Genomic DNA, 20,832 nt, shown 5'->3' with positions numbered 1-20,832 from the left:
GTGTTTGTTTTTCTTCAGATACTTCATTCCGACCGCACAGAATCCCTGAATGGGGATACTGATAAACATTTGAAAGATCTATTTTCATATTGTGCTTCTGTGTATTATATGGTCTTGTATATATCGTAATGTCATTGTAGACAATACAAATATTAGCGTGTGAGGAAGAAAGATAAAACGTAATGTAGACATGATGTTTGAAATGCAGTGCTGCACAAGGCGTTAGCCTTCATATCAACCTCTAGTCCCAGTGCTGACAGAGGAAGTTTCCATAACAATGTTGTAGCCAGCATTTTGACTTCCATGAAGTTGCTTGCTACACAGTAGAGCACATTCTGAGCATAAGTCGAGGTCACAACTTCACCAAGGGCGAACCCATCAGGCCCTGAAGACAGAATAAAAGCACAAACGCTTCAAAATATGCAACCTGTTTCCATACTAACAAAGCTTTCAACAGCTTTTTATTTTTTTTAAAGCATGATGCTTTACTTCTTCTGACATCTTAAGTATCTAAAACTGATTCTTAACCTTGTCAGAGGTACCGAACCCAACCAGTTCACCAAACCCTTCATTCGTGAAAAACAAAAATATGACTTATTACAAATTCAAAACCCTATTTATTAAAAACAGAAAAATAAATAGAATTTCAAGACATAAGTTTTTTTTTTATTTTACGACATACTATCACGACAGTCCCACGTTGACTACTGAGTGAACTAAATTTCCTGCAGCACTGATTGGACAAGCAATGTCATGTGATCATCTGCAGCCAGTGATGGCCAAGTGGGCGTGTCATAACTAATTGACATGTTGAGTCTGGTGTGTCTTAACATCCTTGGCAGAGGCTCCATCGAAACCCTGAGACCAATTCACCGAACCCCTGGGTTCATTTGAACCCAGCTTAAGAGCCACTGATCTAAAATGTCAGCATTGGTGTTGCTGAGGAGTGTGGATATACCTGCACCAAAAGTGAAGAGTTCAGCCAGCAGACCAAGCAAGTGGAGGGACATGATGCATTTCGAGAAAGAAGCTCCAGGAAGCAAAACATCAAACAACTTTGAGCATAAATTGTGCAGAAATTCCTATCACACACACACACACATAAACACGTAGTTATTTACCCTGACGATGAAGGGGGAACTATGTATTGTGTGTAATCATGTACCTTATAAAGACATATACTCTGCTGGTCTTTGGCTTTTTGCTCCTGTTCTCTCTCTTGACTCTGTCTCTTTAGCAACAGCTGCATACTGTCCTTTACTCGGCAGAGCATCTGTGCAACAGAGGTTGATAAAAGTCAATACGAGCTGAGCACAATTCCCAATATTAAGATTTGACTGACAAGATAAGATAAGCGGTATGCTCTGTGTGCGTGTGTGTGTGTGTGTGTTTCAATTAGCTAACCTTCTTGAAAAGGCTGACCACCTGCTGTCTGACACTCGGTGACTGGCTGTTGAGGTTGGGAACCAAGAAGTGGTGAATAAGATCCATTTCCTGTGATGTCAAAACCTCAGTGCTTCGGTGGCTTTCACACACCAATCCTAAAGCATCCATTCTCACCTGGCAGATATGTCACATACATACAGTATTATGTTGTAAAAAAAAAAAAAAAAACCTAACTACATGTAACATCGATAACAGGGATATGACGCAATGCAAATGTACTCACTTGATCATGTTTATGTATGAGAGCTTGCCGAACTAGACTGAAGGGCACCAGTTCCTCACATAGACCCTCCGCCGAGGTCTGTATCACACCCTGAGACCTGGCTGCCCGCAGGCATGTCATTAGGGCCCCAAGTGCACCCCTGCTTCCAGTTGAATCTGTTGAGCATCCAGAAGAAATATCTGAAGTGACCAAGAGGCTCTTAAAGGACATTGCAACAACATGTAGCAGAGCACTGCAGGTACAGCTAAAGACAAGCTGTATAGAAAACGGATGGATGATTGTGGTTGTCAGTCTTTGTGCTTTTTACCTTTGCAGCAGGAAAGTCTGTCTTGCAATGCCTGCACCATGTGTGTCAGACTCGATGGGCTGCAGCGCAGCAATTTGGGTAGGAAATAATCCAGAATGTAAGTGGTCTCGTCCACTCTCGCACTACACAGCACCTGTAGTAGGGGCGTAACCCACATCCGGTGCCAACACTCCATCCAGTCTTCTGCAGTGGTCCCTTTTTCTGTCGAGGCTTCAGCGGCAAGCTGTTCTTTATGGCTGATAAAAAGCTTCTCCAGAAGGTCACTGGCATATGGAGCCAAAGTTTGGTCACTCATCAGACCCAGGAGATGTGAAGGAAGCGGTGGCTGGATCTCAAGCAGGTATCCAGCCCCATAAAGATCCACAAGGCAGCCCAAGGCCCCGTATTTTCCCCGCATGTGCCAATCGAGCTGGAACAGTCTTTGCGTGAGCTCCATGACATAGCTGTCTGGATTTGACTCAGAGGTAGAAGAAACGGTATGTTGATGGAGCAGGAGGAGGTTGCGAAACAGGGAGCATGTTTGGTGTCGGACTCCATCTAAGGGATGTTCCCAGTGGGAGTAGATATGCTCCAGGAGGCGTCGGTGTAAATCAGAGCCGCCAGTGAATGACTGCTGGAGACTGAGGGCACAGAGTGACCTCTGACCCTGCATGCAATCCAGGGCAGCACTGCTCCATAGCATCAGGACCCGAACTACCATCAAAACGGTGCTGGACTCTTTTATACTGCAGATAGAAGAATACACAGAAAGAAACAGAAACATGTGTAACCATAAGGAATATCAAGAAAATATTCATATAAATGAAAAAAACAACAACAACAACAACAAATAGGGATGCGATAAACTGTACAGGATGAATATTGCTTTGCTTCCTGGACAATATCCAGGTATGAAAGCAGAACAAACCAAAAATGATAAATCAATATGTATTGTAGCAACCACAAATGCCCTCTGAGAACTCCGACATTTGAATTTCGCGCCGTGAGACTGATCAGCCAATCGGCGGCCCCCGCTGCCGCTCGCTACCAACCAATCACAGCCCCCGGGTGGGCTGGACGTTTGTTTACACTAACGTCCGCTTTGCTGGTATATAAATGATCGTATGTTTGCTAAAATAAAGCAGTGTACCACCGCTCTTCGAGTACTTCACTTCGCCGGGCCGTCGCTCCTTACAGTATATAAATAAAGCATACTTGGAAAAAGGTACTGATAGCCTGAACTACTGGAAAGGTAAAACGAAGTGCCCCCGTGGTGGTTTAGATTGTGTTTTAGATTCACTTGCGAGTAGTGTGATGACAATATTTGCAAACATTTGCTCACAAATTTTATTCTCCTGTGATAGTGGCGTGTTGATGTTCTTTTTCAAATGAATTACCTGACATCCAAATCCAGGAGTGTGTTTGGAACCAAGAGGAGCAGTGTTTCCCAGTCTGGGCCTGCAGGGGAGCCTTTCCAACTCAGCATTGCCAGCGCCCCATGACACAGATACAAAGAAACACCTGGCGGACGAGCACTGGTACACAAGTTCTCACAACTCTTCTTAATCCACACGGGGGCACAGTACAAGCCATTCACTGAGCTATGAAGCAAACTGCAAACCTGAAATGGAACAATGTGCTTGTTTAACTGAAGAACATTTTAGTCATGAACAACTTTGACATAACACAACATGAAATACATTCAATTACTTCACTGGTTTACATATGTAAACTGGGGTCAATGAAGAACAAATAATAAATTGAACTGTGCTTTTTTTGTGATGTTCCACTCATGCATTCAAATTGAAAGAGTTTTTCCCCATGAAAGTTGGAAATAAGTTACTGTAGATAATCAGATAAGTGGAGATTGTTAGTCATTGAAACTTACCACAGAGGCAACTTCATCGCCAGAGCCCATCACAGATCTAATTAATAAGACAATGGCCATGCCAGATGTACTCTGAACTGCTTGCACAAAATCCTCTGGGTTTAATATACGAAGGAGAGAGGAAAAAAAAATGTACAATGTTAGTTCTGTAAAACGGTTGTAATGCATTGTTTCCACTTTGTATGCTGAATGTCAGCTTAGCATTTATTTAAATATCAGTATAATATTCAAGTATGACAGGACCCCCACACTGGTAATATGCACCGCATAAACAGATGTTTTTTTTAATTAAATTACCGGTAAGTTAAATTTTTAAAAAACATCTGAAATGTTTTTTTTCTATTTCCCCAAACAGGCTATATATATCAGGATCTATTGTTTTGTATTGTATTGTAAATGTGTTCTACTATATTGCTTACCATCGGAAACTATACTTATGTAGCAGTCCAGGAGGCTATTAAGTGTATCTTTCAGTGTCTGGTGGATCCTGATGGCAGAACTAATTGAACCTTGACACCTCTGGATGACCAGCATTGATGTTTTCACTGCGGCCAAACAGGAATGCATCAACTGGGCTTGAGCTATGTGACGGCCTGCGATGCCCCTTTTTAGACAGCAGAGGGCGACATAAACAGTATATGAGAGAGGTATTAAAATTACACAGTAAAAATTGTAATTGCAGATTACAGTACTATATATACAAACCTGTTTTGATTAAGATACTCGCGTAATCCCTTGTGCAGAAACTCCAAAACTAGAATGATGAACGACAATAGGGTCAATGGAGGATCATTTTCAAAAGAAATGTTTTAAACATAGCATCAAAAACAAACCTTCTGGAAGAAGTTTACTGACACATCTCTCGCCTGAAAAATGTCATATTGCAGTGTATGGTTGTCAGTCAGAGAGAAACACTGTATATGACTAGAAATCAACAGACAGGCCAAGGGCATGTGCACTTACCCAGAGGAAAGCCATCCATGCAGGCAGTAATGGCATCCACAACATGCGAGTATTGGTCTGGTGTTGGATCAGACAAAGAGTCTGACAGGCACTTGGACAGACAAGTTATCGTTTGTTCCTGAAGCCAGGTTGGTACTGAACTCAGGGCACTAAGCACAGATGCACAGAAACAAAAAAATGTTTCATAAAGGTGGTAATAATTATTATAATATCAACCATCATTGTCATAACCATGACGATGTAATAATAATAATAAATGAGACAAATTGAAAAAAAAATCTTACTTCATGCTGCCAGTAAGATGCTACTTCGGAATTAAACCCTAAAGCTCTTGTTTTAATAGTTAAAAGGAAATATCTCAGCTGATTTTATTGAAACAAATAGGACATTAACGGGACCTTATTAATGTAATTAACTGGCATCCATAGAGAAGTGGTTAAGATCACCACCTAATATTAAAAATGTGTGTGGGGGGCAGGTGGGCATAGCATAGACATAGCAACAAACAGAACTGGTTCAATTACTCAATTACAATCTTCATGAATGATATGTCAGTAAGATGTCCTTCGTCGTATCTGCCTCACTCCTCCTCTTCATAAAGAAACCAATTCAAGAATATACAAATATTATTGTGCACCTTGTAATGGCACGTCGCAAGGGGTTCTTGGCTTGCAGGGAAATGTAGCTCAAAGCCAATGTCTGCAGACAAGCTCCTATGATTTCTCCATCACATTGCTCTTCGTCGAGTGCCTCCAGCAGCAAACCAGCCTGATGTAGAATGAGCAATGATGCAACATGAATCATCTTTGCAAAAAATTATAGAAAGACATTAATGCATTGCCTTATTAATATCACCTTTTTGACCTGCTGGATCTGTTGCACTGGCTCTTTCAGCTCTAAACAGGACTGTAAAGTTTTGGCAACCTGCCTGACGCCATCGTGGCCTCCATCCACAGAGAGAGATGCTAGTGGCAAAGGTACACTCCTCAGTATTATTAGAGTGACATGATGAAATGTGAAGAACCTTTGGGTTAAAACTGTGTCCACCATAAACAATCAATGTAAACAACGGTTTGACCCACATTACCTAATAGCATGTGCAATGTCTCTTCGTCCAAAACCAAAGCCTCGACTTTGGGGTTCTTCTTTTTCACCACCATAGCACAGCAGCATTCAACTCATCAGCATTTGAAAACAATGTTGCACCTTGAATCCGCAAGTCAGCAACAAGTCAGCAAACGTGCTCAGTGACCCTTATTTCAAGGAAACAGCAAACAAAAAGATGCATCAACAAACACGTAAAGCATGCAATTTTCCGACATGAACACAAACATAACTTACAACACTACTTTTGAGAGTGCTGTCAAAGTATAAACAGGCGACTGCTCGCAGGTTTTCCTCGTTCGTACCGCGGTAACGATCTGCAAAATATATCAGCAGACCAGAGATAAAATTATTGTTTTTTGACACAAAGTAAAAGCTTGAATCATGTCAAGATATAAATACTGATCAATAGGACGAACTCGGCTTCCCCAGATTGTTGCACGCGGCACTGGTTTTCCGCAACTGGGTTCAAGCTTCCGACTGCGTCACTTTCCATAACGTGACAACTTCCGGTAATCTACGGTTTCAGAATTAAACTCCATACATAATGTTTCTCTTCCTTTCCCCGCTAGGGATCACCCACGTTATTTTTATAAATCCTATTTGAATCATTGGCCGGACATACCCGCTGCAATGTGATTGGCTGCTGCATCAAGGCAGGGAAGGCAGGCAAGGCAGATGAAAAGATATAACGATTCTAAGTGTGAATCGCATTTTCAAAGAATAAAAACAATCATGTTGGTTTGGGTTATGTTTTGGAGGAGTATTGTTGGGATTTATGATTACGTCACCACACCTACATCATAGCGTTCCGCTTTTCCGACCTGTAGGCGGGAGGGCACGGCCTATGTGGATGCAACAGCCAATCATATTGCAGCAGGGCGTGACTTGGAATGTACAGTGGCATTCATAATAAAGAATAATGTGCAGGAGTAGGTACAAATTCTGGTTGGACCGCGATGTGAAATTAAGATCACATTCTATCATTGGCGCAAACATCTACTCGTTAGAGACTTTGCTAAAGATATTTTACTACTCCCCTGCTACAACAAAAACTGCAAAGAGTACGTCCTGTCTCCGAATAGCGCTCACCCTTCTGAATGGTGGAAATTATACGTCAATCAATCAGACGTTTTTTTTTTTCTCCCACGCATTGAAACGCCCACCACCACATATTTGATTGGATCTGTTGGCAAACCCAACTTTTTTTCACTGAAACTGTTTAGGAAAATAGAAAGTTGTTGATGGTTTACTAACGAAAACGGGAAAGTTGATCTCTATAGACTTCGACATGGACATGTCGTGAAATGAAATTACGCGTGTAGCGGTGTTCCATCACTTTTCTTTTCACGGGTAAGTGGGGAAACTTCAATTGTTGTATTGGGGAAAACTCTGTAAATAGTTATGGCTCAACAAAACCAAACTGTTATATCGACAGATTTAAATTATTCACATCATGTTTTGAAAGTCGATGTTTTTCGCGTCACAGTTGTAATAGACAAAGTTTTTTATTATTATTATTTTAATAGTATACGTCCGTTTCCATCAATGAACTGATGCACTAACAGTGAATAGTCGCTGTTTTCGCGTCACAGTTGTAGTGGACAGCGGCTTTGTTTTTGAATATTAAATAGACCAACGTCCGTTACCAACAATGGACCGATGCTCCCAGCCAGTGTTGTACGAACAGTGAATAGTCTTTGTGAGTCAAAGTTTTCATTCAAAAGATTGTTGAGGGTTGTAGTCCACCAATTGCCTAAAAGCCGAATAAATTCATGAGCAACATGTTGAAATATCAGATTAGATCATCTAACTATTGTTTCAATAATCATATTCATGAAATCAAATTTAGTTTCAATGACCCACACATATTATGTAGAGTAACTTCTTCTTGATGTATACGCTCAGTGCTCGTTATAATAAGTAAGTAATATTAAGATTGATTTAGACGTAATTGCATAGAAAACAAATAGGCAGGGGCGGAGAGACATGGTAGCCCGGCGTGGGCATGGCGACCCCTAGCCACTCTTTATCCACCCTCACACCTCGGAAAACATTTTGATTGATGACTTTTCTGCTTTTTTTTGTTTGTTTTTTGCATGGATGCAATATTCTTAGACCCCTTGATAATCTGCTCCAGGCTAATTATGTTAACGATATATTTAAAGAGCGAATATAAAATTGACCCAAAGGCGAACTTTAAAAGATTCTGTTTTAAGTAAAGAATATTTGACTCCTGCAGGGAATATTGATCAAAATCATGACTTTCACCCAACATGGCTGAGAAGTCATTGTTTTATCATACCATCCACAATCATGGTGTTATGAAATGAAATTAACACATATACTGTACCTACCTAGCACAAACATTTAGAAACAGGAACAAACCTAATTTTTAAAAAACAATGTTTACAATTGTGAAGAGTTAAGAGATTTTTGTGTCATTGTGTTTTTTCTACATAATTTAAATGAATGAGACATTCATCGCAGGATGCAAAATGGCATCGGCCACCAGTGACAACTGATCACATTGATTGGCTTTTAGTTAGTGAATCACTGTCTGAGGTAGAAGTTGACTACAGTATGTGAGTATACAAAAGCAAAGCCACTAATAATAATAATAAGAAGAAGAAGAACAATAATAATAATGGCATTTATTATTATAATTTGCCCTGCGATTGGCTGGCAACCGGTTCAGGGTGTCCCGCGCCTACTGCCTGAAGACAGCTGCGATAGGCTCCAGGACCCCCCGCGACCCTTCTGAGGCTAAGCGGATCAGAAAATGAATGAATTATTATAATTATAATAACAACAATAACTATTATTATTATCATAATTATTATTATTACGCTCCTGCCAAAAGGTGCATCTTTTCAACAAGACGGCATCTCAAACTGTTAACCAGACGTAAGTTTGAAAATGATAAAGTCACAGAGAAAGGGTCATCATGTGGACTAAAAGAAACAAAAAAATAGGGTTCAGCAGGGGTTGCAAAACATTCCCTTATGCCAACCACATAATATAATTCACCATGGTGTACTTTATGAAGTGATGAAACTACTGCTTGAACTTGTAAATGTAATCTTACACCTTTGAATATTTTTAAATTCCACCTCTTGTAGAGAAAATAAAGAGGCATAGATATAGGGAAAACAATTATACAACTTGTCTAATGTTGTACAGTACATTTTGTTCTGGTTATGAAACTCGGTATGTGGAATAGCATTGTTTGCATGTAAAAATGACTTTCACGCTAAGAAAAAAAAAACAGCTCCTGTATATTTGAAGAGAAGAGCACCCATATGCATTTGCCCGCTCTCTTTGTAATTCCCAGTGTTTACCACAGCAGAAAGTGGCAAAAATAAGTCTGTGGAAGCCAGTATATAGTCGTCCTCAGCATGTTTTCAGACTCTTTGTTTAGACGCCAGCTGGGTAATGAGAGGTTATTACATGGAGCAGAAAGTCAGGCTCTCTGTCGTGTTTGTCTGCCATTAAAAATTATCATCCGTCGTTCTCTTTTATCTGTTTTCCAACGACAGCACTGGAAAACTTGGGTTGTACTTGTTTTTTTATTTGGCCCAGGAAAGCGATACGCCCACTGCCCACACTGGTCCAGCTGGGCTCAGCCTTGGAATATTTCAGGTGTTGGCTTGTGGCAAAACATCTGGGCGACAACACACCCTCTTTGTTTGCACATACACTCCAAAGCTCTGGATGAAATAAATGCTGAATGAAATATGTTAGTATATATTTCATTTCATTTGTCGGTGTGATACTGTGTGTGTGTGTGTTCCAGAGAACATTCAGTATGGCGGAAGGCGAGGAGACCATGAGTCAGGAGGACTGGAAGGGCAAGTGTATGGTCCTCGAAACTCTGCTCATGAAGTTCAGGGTTCAGATAATCAAAATCCGAGAGCTTACTGCTGACAAGGTTGGTTGGAGTACATTTCTTTCTACTTTAAGTATATGTTTAATAATCACTGTGACGGTTTTCAATGTAGTTTAAGGTTTCTATTTATTTAGAGTTAGCGTAGGGAGTAGTGCTCTATATACTGTAGTACAGTATATAGTTTGTATAGGACTGGCCACTGCTCCCAATTTGGGAGGAGGAGGAATGAATAGCCCCCTTCAAACGCAATAAAAATGCACAGGAAGAAACCCGGGAACAAACATGAGTTCTTGTACAAAGAGTTTTTTGTTCTGGCGACTGACGGTAGAAGACGTTGAATAACAATTTTGTTGTTGTTGACACTATTAATGGACTGCTCCTCAGAGTTTAAGAATTCAAATACCACTTTTGTGATACACATCTGCTGCCACAGACGTATTTACCTTGTTGTTGCTTATTCTGTATGTTGCAGTCTGTGATTTGAATATTTGAAATGATATTTGAAGTGATTTGAATATTGAAAAATGAACAGGCAACAAAATGGATAGGGTCAGTAAAAAGTGAACTGCTAGTGAAATGAATGAAATCGACTATCAAGCTTAAAGTAAATGTGACCAACTTTTCAGTAGAGCATGGGTGTCAAACTCATTTCCTGGAGAGTCGCTGCCCTGCATGTTTGCAAGTCTCGCTGTTGCAACACACCTGATTCAAATGAACAGATTCAATGTCAGGCTTCCGCAGAGCTTGCTGATGATCTGATCATTTGAATCAGGTGTGTTGCAACAGGGAGACTTGGAAAATATGCAGGGCAGTGGCCCTCCAGGACCTGAGCTTGACACCTATGCAGTAGAGTATTCATTCATTCATTCATTCATCTTCCGTACCGCTTGATCCTCACTAGGGTCGCGGGGGGTGCTGGAACCTATCCCAGCTGTCTTCGGGCAGTAGGCGGGGGACATCCTGAATCGGTTGCCGGCCAAGCGCAGGGCACACAGAAACAAACAACCATTCACACTCACACTCACACCTAGGGACAATTTAGAGTGTTCAATCAGCCTGCCACGCAATGTTTTTTGGAATGTGGGAGGAAACCGGAGCACCCGGAGAAAACCCACGCAGGCCCGGGGAGAACATGCAAACTCCACACAGGGAGGCTGTAGCTGGAATCGAACCCGGTACCTCTGCACTGTGAAGCCAACGTGCTAACCACTGGACTACCGGGCCGCCCATATATATATATATATATATATATATATCAAAAGATTGTGAGAAAACCTTTCGGACTCTATGATTTCATACAAACATATATATATATATATATATATATATATATTTATATATATATATATATATATATATATATATATGTATATATATATATGTTTGTATGAAATAGAGTCCGAAAGGTTTTCTCACAATCTTTTGAGGTGTACTCATGTTGAAAAATGTAGTCTAACTTAATATCAACACAGAAAATTTTTCAAATGCTTCATTTATGGTATGTCACAGAGTCCCGACAGTTCGAAGGCTTTCTCTGAGAAATTAAAAAAATTCATCCATAGTCCCTTCACTGTCCAGGCCCAACTACTGATGTCATGAGGTCATGGTTAACATGCTTTGTTTGGTCTCTGCTGCTGAACCGCCAGCCCTGCGAACAAAGATTGTTATTTTAAAGCTGTGCGGTGATGCACAAACTCCTATCATTTCTAGATATGGTTTTATAAAATGATTAGGTACGATTTTTGTTTGTCACCAGTTAAAAACCTTCTGAAACTCGCTTTTTGTTTTTCTACTGGCAATTACACTCTGCTCTCTCCTAGCAGACTTGGCGAGAAGTAATGAAATCCTAGAAAGCTTCTGAGGAATGATACGTTGAGAATGAGGGCATAAAAATAAAGTGTAACAAGGAGGGGAGGGGGCTGGTGTAAAGACCGAGCCCCCCAAGGGAGGAAATAGCTCGTTTGGTTAACTGTATGTGTGTGTGTGTTTAAGAACGAGGTCATTTTGAGTTTGTTGCACGTGTCTATGCTTCCGTCCAGTCAAATGTTGCTGCTTTGAATCTCCCAGCCTTCTCTCTTCAACCGAACACATTTGCTGTTTGCCTCTGTTTCTTTTCCAGTGGTAATATTATACCATCATCCTGTCGATGCTATAGCCTCCCTGTGTGGACTTTGTTTATTCTCCCAGTACTTGCGTGGGTTTACTCATGATACTGCGACCTACTTCCACATTCGCACAATATGCATGTTATAGTCCTCAACACTGTCCATAGGTGTTAAGGAGAGTGTGAATGTATTTATGTTTATGTCAATATGTACCCTGCAATTGGCGTCTGACCAATTCTGCCGAAAATCAGCTGGATGTATCTCTAGCCAAGTTATACAACTCTATCTACATGAAATATACAGAGTTACAGAGTCGTGAAATCCAAAAAGAGCATTTCTCCATATGCCCTACAACATCCTCTTGTAATTAACTGGCACCATAACCACTACCACATAACTGCCTACAGCAAAAGTTGAAGTGATTCAGACTTTTCCTGCTCTAATCAGAAATGTGGTATATCTTGCAACACCACAGTAGACATCTGAGCAAGTTCTCAAATGCTTCCGTATGTTAGAATTTAAATATATTCATTGAACCCAAGCCTAAATACAAAATACAGTAGTGTGGAACCCTAAAGGGAGAACACAATCTTTCTTGGGTCAGGTTTCCAATTTGTTCATATTTGCATTTTTTTTTAAATTTTCCATTGGAGTTTCTAAAATAAATTAAAGATTATAATCTGTCAAACTGTTGCTATCATAAAATATTGAAGAAATAGCTACATGCAACTTGTATATAAACAACATTTCACACCTGAGAAAAGCACAGGAAGGCCAGAGGCAGCTTTCAAAGCCTGAAGTTCAGAACTGTGAGGCACATAGTTCAGAACTGTGAGGCACATGTGCTAACCACTACGCCTTGGTACCCCGTGAGAGGTTCCATTTATTAGAAATGTCAGTCAGAATGACTACAAACACAATAACGTTTTTTTTTCTCCGACCTCTGACAGTCTAAGTTAAAGCTGTAGTTGATTGTGCAGGTGTAGCCATTGCTGTGGCCAGTGACTGAATACTGTTCGTGTAAAAACTATACACTTTATGGGGTATTGTGAGCATTTAATGTGAATAACTTCCAGCTGGGCTGAGTGTTTTTGGTCCTAAACCTGTAGGTAATGTGTGCCATCACGGCAGAGAAAGAGGCTTTGTGACCTGGCTGTGGACGGGGGAGGAATGCTTGAGTTCAAGAAAGGTTGGACCCAGAGCGCCCGGTGTGGAATTCCAGGAATGGAAGTCCATTTGAATCTGACTAGGGAATATATGCAGAGGTGACGGAGCAGTGAAGGATGGTTATGGGGCTTTGGGAGAGCTAACAGGACATATTTGTGCGTTGACGACACTCACCAGGCGGTACATAGATTAGACCTGAATAATATTGCTTTTAATGTTTAATCAAATCAATGTTCAAACCAGAACTCTCTCTGTTAATCCCACTGTAGTTGCACGGAATATGACACAAATACAGCACAGGCTTGTAAGGGTTTGATATTTGCTTCATATATAGCCTTGAGAATGAGAAGCACACAGAGCTCTGATGTTAAATCTGCTGTGTGTGTGTGTGTGTGTGTGTGCGTGTGTGTGTGTGTGTGTGTGTGTGTGTGTGTGGATGTGGGTATACGTGGGTATATGTGTAAAATGCAGCTATAGCATGCCGCACTAATGCCTTGTAATTAGCATGCTATTCACTGCCAGATGCTATATCTGCTACTTAGAGTGGCCTGTGGTATCGTGACGAGAGGAAGAGTGTGTTTTGAGTTACAGGGAACTTTTTGTTTGTTCACAGCGAACAGAATGACTGCATTTGCTTTATATTTAATATTTAACCTAACAATATGATATACAGCAAATGAGAGTATTTTCAAAAAAGTGAAGCATCCCTGTTTTGCTAACAATATCCCAAATAAATGATCTAACTCTATCCATACATACAATCCTGAACAGTTCCACAATTCCGTGAGCAAGTGTGGATACATCCAGCGACACACAGTAATCTCATAAACCCACGTTACTCTCGCTTGATAGTGACAATAAATGGAGGTCAAGCTGAAGAAAAGACCATGTGTCCAGAGAAGGCCTGGTTTGTGGAAACTATGAATGGCGTTGGCAGGGTGTGGCTGCTTCTGAGAACAGGGAGTTTAGTTTGTTGGTCTGAGCAGAAATAGAGTGAGAGTGGGAACACCGCCATGGCAACCTCAACTGTCCACGATGCATCTGAATGCAGTATTGTTTCTCTCTGCTGGTGCTGTATGGAACACTTTTGTATTTTTAGGTTATAATTTACCCGGTTAAACTATCACAATACTTAAGAACAATAAAAAGTAAATATGATTTTTTTTCATGTTAACGCGCACAAACTAAATTGCACCTTAGTTATAATTCTAAAGTAAAACATCTCCCTATACTGTATTCATTTTATTAAGTCTCCCTTGGAGAGAGATTGTTTTGGCTTTATCGGGAGCGCTGGAAACTTGGAGAAGCTCTTGTCTTCTTTGTACTTTCATATAAACACATGAAGCGAAATGTTTGAGGATTATGTCAATGAACCCATTATGATTTTCCATTGACATATAATCCTCACCGAAGCCCCCGAATTTGAGTTGAAGAAGCTTTCCCAGAGGCTCCCACCACTTGAAAGCTGAGAACGTCAGAAGGAAATTTCTCAAGTCATCCCTATCCTCACGATGCCTGGTGTATACGCTGACAGTTTACTGTAGTGGAGGGGTGCACATGTCATACCTGTCAACTCATACGGTTTAGCCATAGTTCATATGGATTTTGTGGTGAATCCCACAAATCATACGGATTCCGAAAATTTACGGGTTTTTTTTTTCACCAACTCCAAATGATTTGGAGTTGGTGAAAAAAGTAATGCAGGAATACAACTCTGAACACAGTAATGCCACTAAGTAGAATGATGATTAGACATTAATCAGACATTGTATTATGGAGATCTACAATAAATATCATTGAAAATTTCGTGGGTTTTTTTCTGCCGTTATTTTGGCATATAAAATGCTTTGGTGTGTTATAAGGATTTTTTACTCTTTATAAGGATTTTTTGATAATTTATACAGGTTGGCGCTCCGAAAAGTTGACAGGTATGACATGTATGCATGCGTGCTGTAGATTCCGTGAATTTTGTACCCTGTTTGTGTTGCTACAGTTTTAACAAATGTTGCAGGTTTGCATTTGTACCTTTATAGATGTTACACATCCTTGGCATTATGTTACTCATTGAAGGCACTGACTGCAACAGTTATAAAACAAAACTGTCCGTGCGTGTGTTTTTGACTTTAGCGAAGGAAACGCATTTCACGCTGGCTTTCATACTCAAAGTGTTTAGCCCATCTGCCTCAGAGTTCTTATGTCTTCTAGGTTTGAATTTCGGCTGGAGCCTTCCTGTGGGGAGTTGCCATGTTCTTTCTGTGCTTGCATGTTTCATCCCACATTCCAGAAACATGCACGTTAAAGCAGGGCTGAACAATTTGGAAAATAATAATAATAATCAATAATATACTGTGTGTGTGTGTGTGTGTGTGTGTGTATATGTATATATATATATATATATATATATATATATATATATATATATATATATATATATATATATATATAAATCCTCATCTCACCCCTCGGGTGGTGTCCGTCCCTCATTCAGCTCGGGTCCTCTACCAGAGGCCAGGAAGCTTGAGGGTTCTGCGCAGTATCCTTGCTGTTCCCAGCACTGCACATTTCTGGTCTGAGATGTCCGATGTTGTTCCCGGGATCTGTTGCAACCACTCATCTAGTTTGGGGGTCACTGCCCCGAGTGCTCCGACCACCACAGACACGACTGTCACCTTTACCTTCCAGGCTCTCTCCAGCTCCTCTCTGAGCCCTTGGTATTTCTCAAGTTTCTCATGTTCCTTCTTACTGATGTTTCCATCACTTGGGACCGCTACATCCACTACAAAGGTTTTCCTTTGCCCTTTATCTATGATCACGATATCTGGTTGGTTCGCCATTACCATCTTGTCAGTCTGGATCTGGAAGTCCCACAGGATCTTCGCTCTGTCATTCTCCACCACCTTCGGAGGTGTTTCCCATTTTGACCTTGGGGTTTCCAGTCCATACTCCGCACAGATGTTTCGGTAGACTATGCCAGCCACCTGGTTATGGCGTTCCATGTAGGCTTTCCCTGCCAGCACCTTACACCCTGCAGTTATGTGTTAGATCGTCTCAGGTGCCTCTTTGCACAACCTACACCTTGGGTCTTGTCTGGTGTGGTATATCTGGGCATCAATGGCTCTGGTGCTCAAGGCCTGCTCCTGAGCAGCCAGGATGAGTGCCTCTGTGCTGTCCTTCAGGCCAGCCCTCTCTAGCCACTGATAGGACTTCTTGAGATCAGCCACTTCAGTTATGGTCCGGTGGTACATCCCGTGTAGGGGCTAGTCCTCCCATGATGGTCCCTCTTCCAGCGCCTCATCTTCTGTTCCCCATTGTCTGAGACATTCTCTGAGTACGTCATCCGTTGGAGCCTTCTCCTTGATGTATTCATGGAGCTTGGATGTTTCATCCTGGACAGTGGCTCTCACACTCACTAGTCCCCGGCTTCCTTCCTTTCGGCTTGCGTACAGTCTCAGGGTGCTGGATTTGGGATGGAACCCTCCATGCATGGTTAGGAGCTTTCGGGTCTTAACGTCCGTGGTCGGAATCTCTTCCTTTGGCCACCTTATTATTCCTGCAGGGTATCTGATCACTGGCAGGGCATAGCTGTTTATTGCCCGGGTCTTATTCTTGCCATTGAGCTGGTTTCTTAGGACTTGCCTCACTCGCTGGAGGTATTTGGCCGGAGCCGCTTTCCTTGTTGCCAGTTTGAGGTTGCCATTGGCTTGTGGTATACCAAGGTGCTTGTAGCTGTCCTCAATGTCTGCTATTGTTCCTTCAGGGAGTGAGACCCCTTCAGTGCGGATTACCTTTCCTCTCTTAGTCACCATCCGACTACATTTCTCAAGCCCGAATGACATCCCGATGTCGCTGCTGTAGATCCTGGTTGTGTGGATCAGGGAATCTATGTCCCTTTCGCTCTTAGCATACAGCTTTATGTCATCCATGTAGAGGAGGTGGCTGATTGTAGCTCCATTTCTGAGGCGGTATCCATAGCCTGTCTTGGTGATTACTTGGCTTAGGGTGTTCAGTTCTATGCAGAACAGCAGTGGAGAGAGTGCATCACCTTGGTATATGCCACATTTGATGGACACTTGGGTAAGTGGCTTGCCATTGGCTTCAAGTGTGGTTTTCCACATCCATATATATATATATATAAAAAAAAAAAAAAAAAATCCTCATCTCACCCCTCGGGTGGTGTCCGTCCCTCATTCAGCTCGGGTCCTCTACCAGAGGCCAGGAAGCTTGAGGGTTCTGCGCAGTATCCTTGCTGTTCCCAGCACTGCACATTTCTGGACTGAGATGTCCGATGTTGTTCCCGGGATCTGTTGCAACCACTCATCTAGTTTGGGGGTCACTGCACCGAGTGCTCCGACCACCACAGGCACGACTGTCACCTTTACCTTCCAGGCTCTCTCCAGCTCTTCTCTGAGCCCTTGGTATTTCTCGAGTTTCTCATGTTCCTTCTTCCTGATGTTTCCATCACTAGGGACCGCTACATCCACTACAACGGCTTTCCTCTGCCCTTTATCTATGATCACGATATCTGGTTGGTTCGCCATTACCATCTTGTCAGTCTGGATCTGGAAGTCCCACAGGATCTTCGCTCTGTCATTCTCCACCACCTTCGGAGGTGTTTCCCATTTTGACCTTGGGGTTTCCAGTCCATACTCCGCACAGATGTTTCGGTAGACTATGCCAGCCACCTGGTTATGGCGTTCCATGTAGGCTTTCCCTGCCAGCATCTTACACCCTGCAGTTATGTGTTGGATCGTCTCAGGTGCCTCTTTGCACAACCTGCACCTTGGGTCTTGTCTGGTGTGGTATATCTGGGCCTCGATGGCTCTGGTGCTCAAGGCCTGTTCCTGAGCAGCCAGGATGAGTGCCTCTGTGCTGTCCTTCAGGCCAGCCCTCTCTAGCCACTGATAGGACTTCTTGAGATCAGCCACTTCAGTTATGGTCCGGTGGTACATCCCGTGTAGGGGCTTGTCCTCCCATGATGGTCCCTCTTCCAGCGCCTCATCTTCTGTTCCCCATTGTCTGAGACATTCTCTGAGTAGAATGTCTCAGATATATATATATATATATATATATATATATATATATATATATATATATATATATATATATATATATAATATCATAATAATAATCAATGTTGCAATTGCGAGGCCTGACAAAGCCACAAATGTCCTGCTAAATTCAGCTTATGCTTTACACCAACATGTTTTTAAGAAGTCAAGTCTGTCCTCTAAAGTCATCTGAAAGGCATTGGATCAAAACACCAAATGACATGGTACTGCATAAGTAGCCTAAATGGTGGGGTGGGGATTGGGGGCTTTTATTGAACAGGTAACTGTTGTTCAAGGTTATAACATGTTTTGTTTTGTCTCTGTATGACATGACACACATAAAGGTGAATTGATACCGCCGGCTGAACGTACTCAGCATTGATATTTCTAAGAGGAGGTTCAACATCCACCTTTTTAGTCTTGCTTTACTTGCTTTAAAGCTCCTGTATCTTTTTTATTATCTTTTTTTGGTAATTATCTTATTTTTGATCTCGTTTTTAGTATACCATGTTAGTCATTGTGTTATTTATTCATCTACACAGCCATCTTCATCTTACATCCATCTTTATTTTAAGCAATGTGTTTGAAAGCATGAGCAGATACTCCGTCTTCTGTTGTGTCACAGATTCAACAACTGGAGATGCAAGTGCTTGATGCGGAAAAACGAGCTTTCACCGCAAAGCAGCAGGTCAGTCAGCAAACGGCTTCATGTTGACTGTATGGGATGTGCTCTTTGTAGTTTACCCATGTATAACTCCAGGCGCAGTGGATGGAGGAGAAGCTGAGGGCCCCAGAAGGTCAGCCCGAAAACTCTGAGAAGCTTTGGTTTGAGCGCTGCCAGGAGCTACAAGCCTTAGTGGAGGAAAAGGAAGATATCATCACCCGGCTGGAGCAGCGGTTGGAAGAGCAGGTAAAACGTGCACACACACATTCTGTCTCCCACGCACAGTTGCATATTAGTAGATTTTCAGTCTGTATGTAACAGCCATAGGTCGGACAACAGACCGGCGTGCTTTTGTAATGGATTATATGGAGGTTAAAGCACACCTGCCGACATTGTAAACTGTGAAATGCAAAACCCCAACCACATATCCTCCAAATACTACTGCCTACAAATTATACAACTCAAAGTATGTCCTTTGTTTCAAGGATCGATCATTAATATCATTATTGGAAGAAAAAAAAATACGCTCGGTTTAATGTCCTCCAGCTGCTTGCTTTACAGGGAACAATGATTGATGTGTGTGCTTCTGTGACCTGTGCATTGTGTGTGTATCCCTGTTACAGAAACAGTCAAGGCTTCAAGATGCCAAGACCGTGGAGGACAAAGCAGCCAAGATAAAGGAATGGGTGATGCTGAAGTTGTCAGAGGTAGGGAAAAAAAAGGGAAAACAACACGGACGCACAGATTAAATTGATAATGTACTTTTTCTGTATGATCATTTCGTGGGTTACTTGAGTCCAACTACCTCCGCTAAAGACATGTTTCATCCTCAGTTTGAGGTAGAGAACGCCGCACTAAGAGAAACCAACAAACAACAGGAAGCTCAGATTGGTGAGCTAAAGAAGAAAATGGATGGTCAGTATGAGATCCAAGGCTATCCATTCATCTGCGAAAAGATGCCACATCATTATTATGTGTTGGTCATTTTTCAGAATTTGAACAGAAATGTTCCGATAAACGAGTAGCTCTGGGCAAGTCTGTTGAAGCCCACCGGGTTAGCAGCCTGACATTTGGCTGCTTCCAGGTGAGAGGAAAGAGCGCGCAGGTTCTGACCGGGCCCATTCCCTCACAGAGGAGCCTCAGCGTTGAGGAAGAAACTGAAGGCAGGGTCAACATTGGTAAGAATACTTTATATAAAGAAACAAGTGCTACGAATAAGGCTGAGGTGGGAATGCGGTGTAGATTCTCAGTCATCCAGGTTATGATCGTCCACCAAGGTTGACCACTGGATTTATTCTTATTTGCTGAAGATGTTTCACGTTTTATCGAAATGGCTTCTTCAGTTCTAAATGACAGCTTTGGAGCAAGGTAATTAGAGTTCACAAAAACTCACAAAGCAACTAAAACTAAAGTTGAAAAAAAACGTTTTTGTTCATGAGAATTTTTTTTAATGCTTTTAAAAAACAAAAAAATAGCTGAAGCCGTGTGTTACGTTTATAAAACTAACTAAAATTATTTTTGATAATATTTATTTTCGTCTTTTCCAATTAATATAATACAATACAATACAATTCAATACATGCTGATTTATATAGCGCTTTCACAACTATGACATACATCAGGTTTTGGGGTTTGTTTTACATGTATTTATTGCGCTATTGCTGTATGACCGTACAGAAGAAATTTTAGGTTAAACATGTCTATGATAATTGTAGATTACTCTATTTTCTAAGATAATATTTCGTGACCTTTTTCTAAATCTTGCACTCAACACATATAGTCCATATATTACTAAAACTAACAAGGATTAAACTAAAATAAAGCATTTTCAAAAAAAAAACAACAACAACAATAGTAAACCTGTTCTCAAAATGAATTCAAATTAAGTGAATTTAAAAAACAAAACTTAAACCGATAATAAAAACTACGAAAATGAAAAATCCCAAACTCTTACAACACTGGGTGTGGTCATTGGTCAACAGCAGTATGCTGTTGTTCAGTGCGGTTAGTGAAATGACCGTCCACGGTCTTTCACTCGTCTCGTGGCAA

At 41.4% G+C, this 20,832-nt stretch overlaps 3 protein-coding genes across 4 annotated transcripts in view; 1 reads left to right on the top strand and 2 right to left on the bottom strand.

Annotated features, from left to right (window-relative positions):
• The window catches only part of thada (THADA armadillo repeat containing), a 79,140-nt gene extending 72,742 nt beyond the window's left edge, over nucleotides 1–6,398 (bottom strand). Inside the window, exons 1-17 of one of the 2 annotated variants that reach the window (XM_052080978.1) lie at nucleotides 6,330–6,398; nucleotides 6,148–6,227; nucleotides 5,894–6,059; nucleotides 5,662–5,771; nucleotides 5,444–5,574; nucleotides 4,807–4,955; nucleotides 4,677–4,709; nucleotides 4,549–4,597; nucleotides 4,263–4,447; nucleotides 3,844–3,938; nucleotides 3,353–3,576; nucleotides 1,977–2,701; nucleotides 1,670–1,824; nucleotides 1,405–1,560; nucleotides 1,166–1,273; nucleotides 959–1,082; nucleotides 240–385 (exon numbers count right to left, since the gene is read on the bottom strand). In XM_052080978.1, the coding sequence (XP_051936938.1) occupies nucleotides 240–385; nucleotides 959–1,082; nucleotides 1,166–1,273; nucleotides 1,405–1,560; nucleotides 1,670–1,824; nucleotides 1,977–2,701; nucleotides 3,353–3,576; nucleotides 3,844–3,938; nucleotides 4,263–4,447; nucleotides 4,549–4,597; nucleotides 4,677–4,709; nucleotides 4,807–4,955; nucleotides 5,444–5,574; nucleotides 5,662–5,771; nucleotides 5,894–5,966 (2,463 nt within the window). In that variant the 5' untranslated portion in view covers nucleotides 5,967–6,059; nucleotides 6,148–6,227; nucleotides 6,330–6,398. Of the gene's footprint in view, nucleotides 1–239; nucleotides 386–958; nucleotides 1,083–1,165; nucleotides 1,274–1,404; nucleotides 1,561–1,669; nucleotides 1,825–1,976; nucleotides 2,702–3,352; nucleotides 3,577–3,843; nucleotides 3,939–4,262; nucleotides 4,448–4,548; nucleotides 4,598–4,676; nucleotides 4,710–4,806; nucleotides 4,956–5,443; nucleotides 5,575–5,661; nucleotides 5,772–5,893; nucleotides 6,060–6,147 lie in introns of both variants that reach the window. The other variant, XM_052080980.1, reaches the window with a different exon arrangement.
• LOC127610703 (tumor-associated calcium signal transducer 2-like) overlaps nucleotides 1–20,832 on the bottom strand; it is a 248,813-nt gene that overhangs the window by 201,552 nt on the left and 26,429 nt on the right. The window lies entirely within an intron of this gene.
• plekhh2 (pleckstrin homology domain containing, family H (with MyTH4 domain) member 2) overlaps nucleotides 7,086–20,832 on the top strand; it is a 32,846-nt gene continuing 19,099 nt past the window's right edge. Inside the window, exons 1-7 of the mRNA XM_052081191.1 lie at nucleotides 7,086–7,263; nucleotides 9,707–9,841; nucleotides 18,745–18,807; nucleotides 18,880–19,029; nucleotides 19,407–19,490; nucleotides 19,617–19,698; nucleotides 19,776–19,961. Coding sequence (XP_051937151.1) covers nucleotides 9,719–9,841; nucleotides 18,745–18,807; nucleotides 18,880–19,029; nucleotides 19,407–19,490; nucleotides 19,617–19,698; nucleotides 19,776–19,961 — 688 coding nt within the window. The 5' untranslated portion in view covers nucleotides 7,086–7,263; nucleotides 9,707–9,718. The remainder of the gene's footprint in view (nucleotides 7,264–9,706; nucleotides 9,842–18,744; nucleotides 18,808–18,879; nucleotides 19,030–19,406; nucleotides 19,491–19,616; nucleotides 19,699–19,775; nucleotides 19,962–20,832) is intronic.

Source organism: Hippocampus zosterae, chromosome 11, assembly GCF_025434085.1.
Source record: "Hippocampus zosterae strain Florida chromosome 11, ASM2543408v3, whole genome shotgun sequence".
NCBI lineage: Eukaryota > Metazoa > Chordata > Actinopteri > Syngnathiformes > Syngnathidae > Hippocampus > Hippocampus zosterae.
Note: the sequence above shows the minus strand (reverse complement) of the source record. Positions and strands in the feature narration are given on the sequence as shown.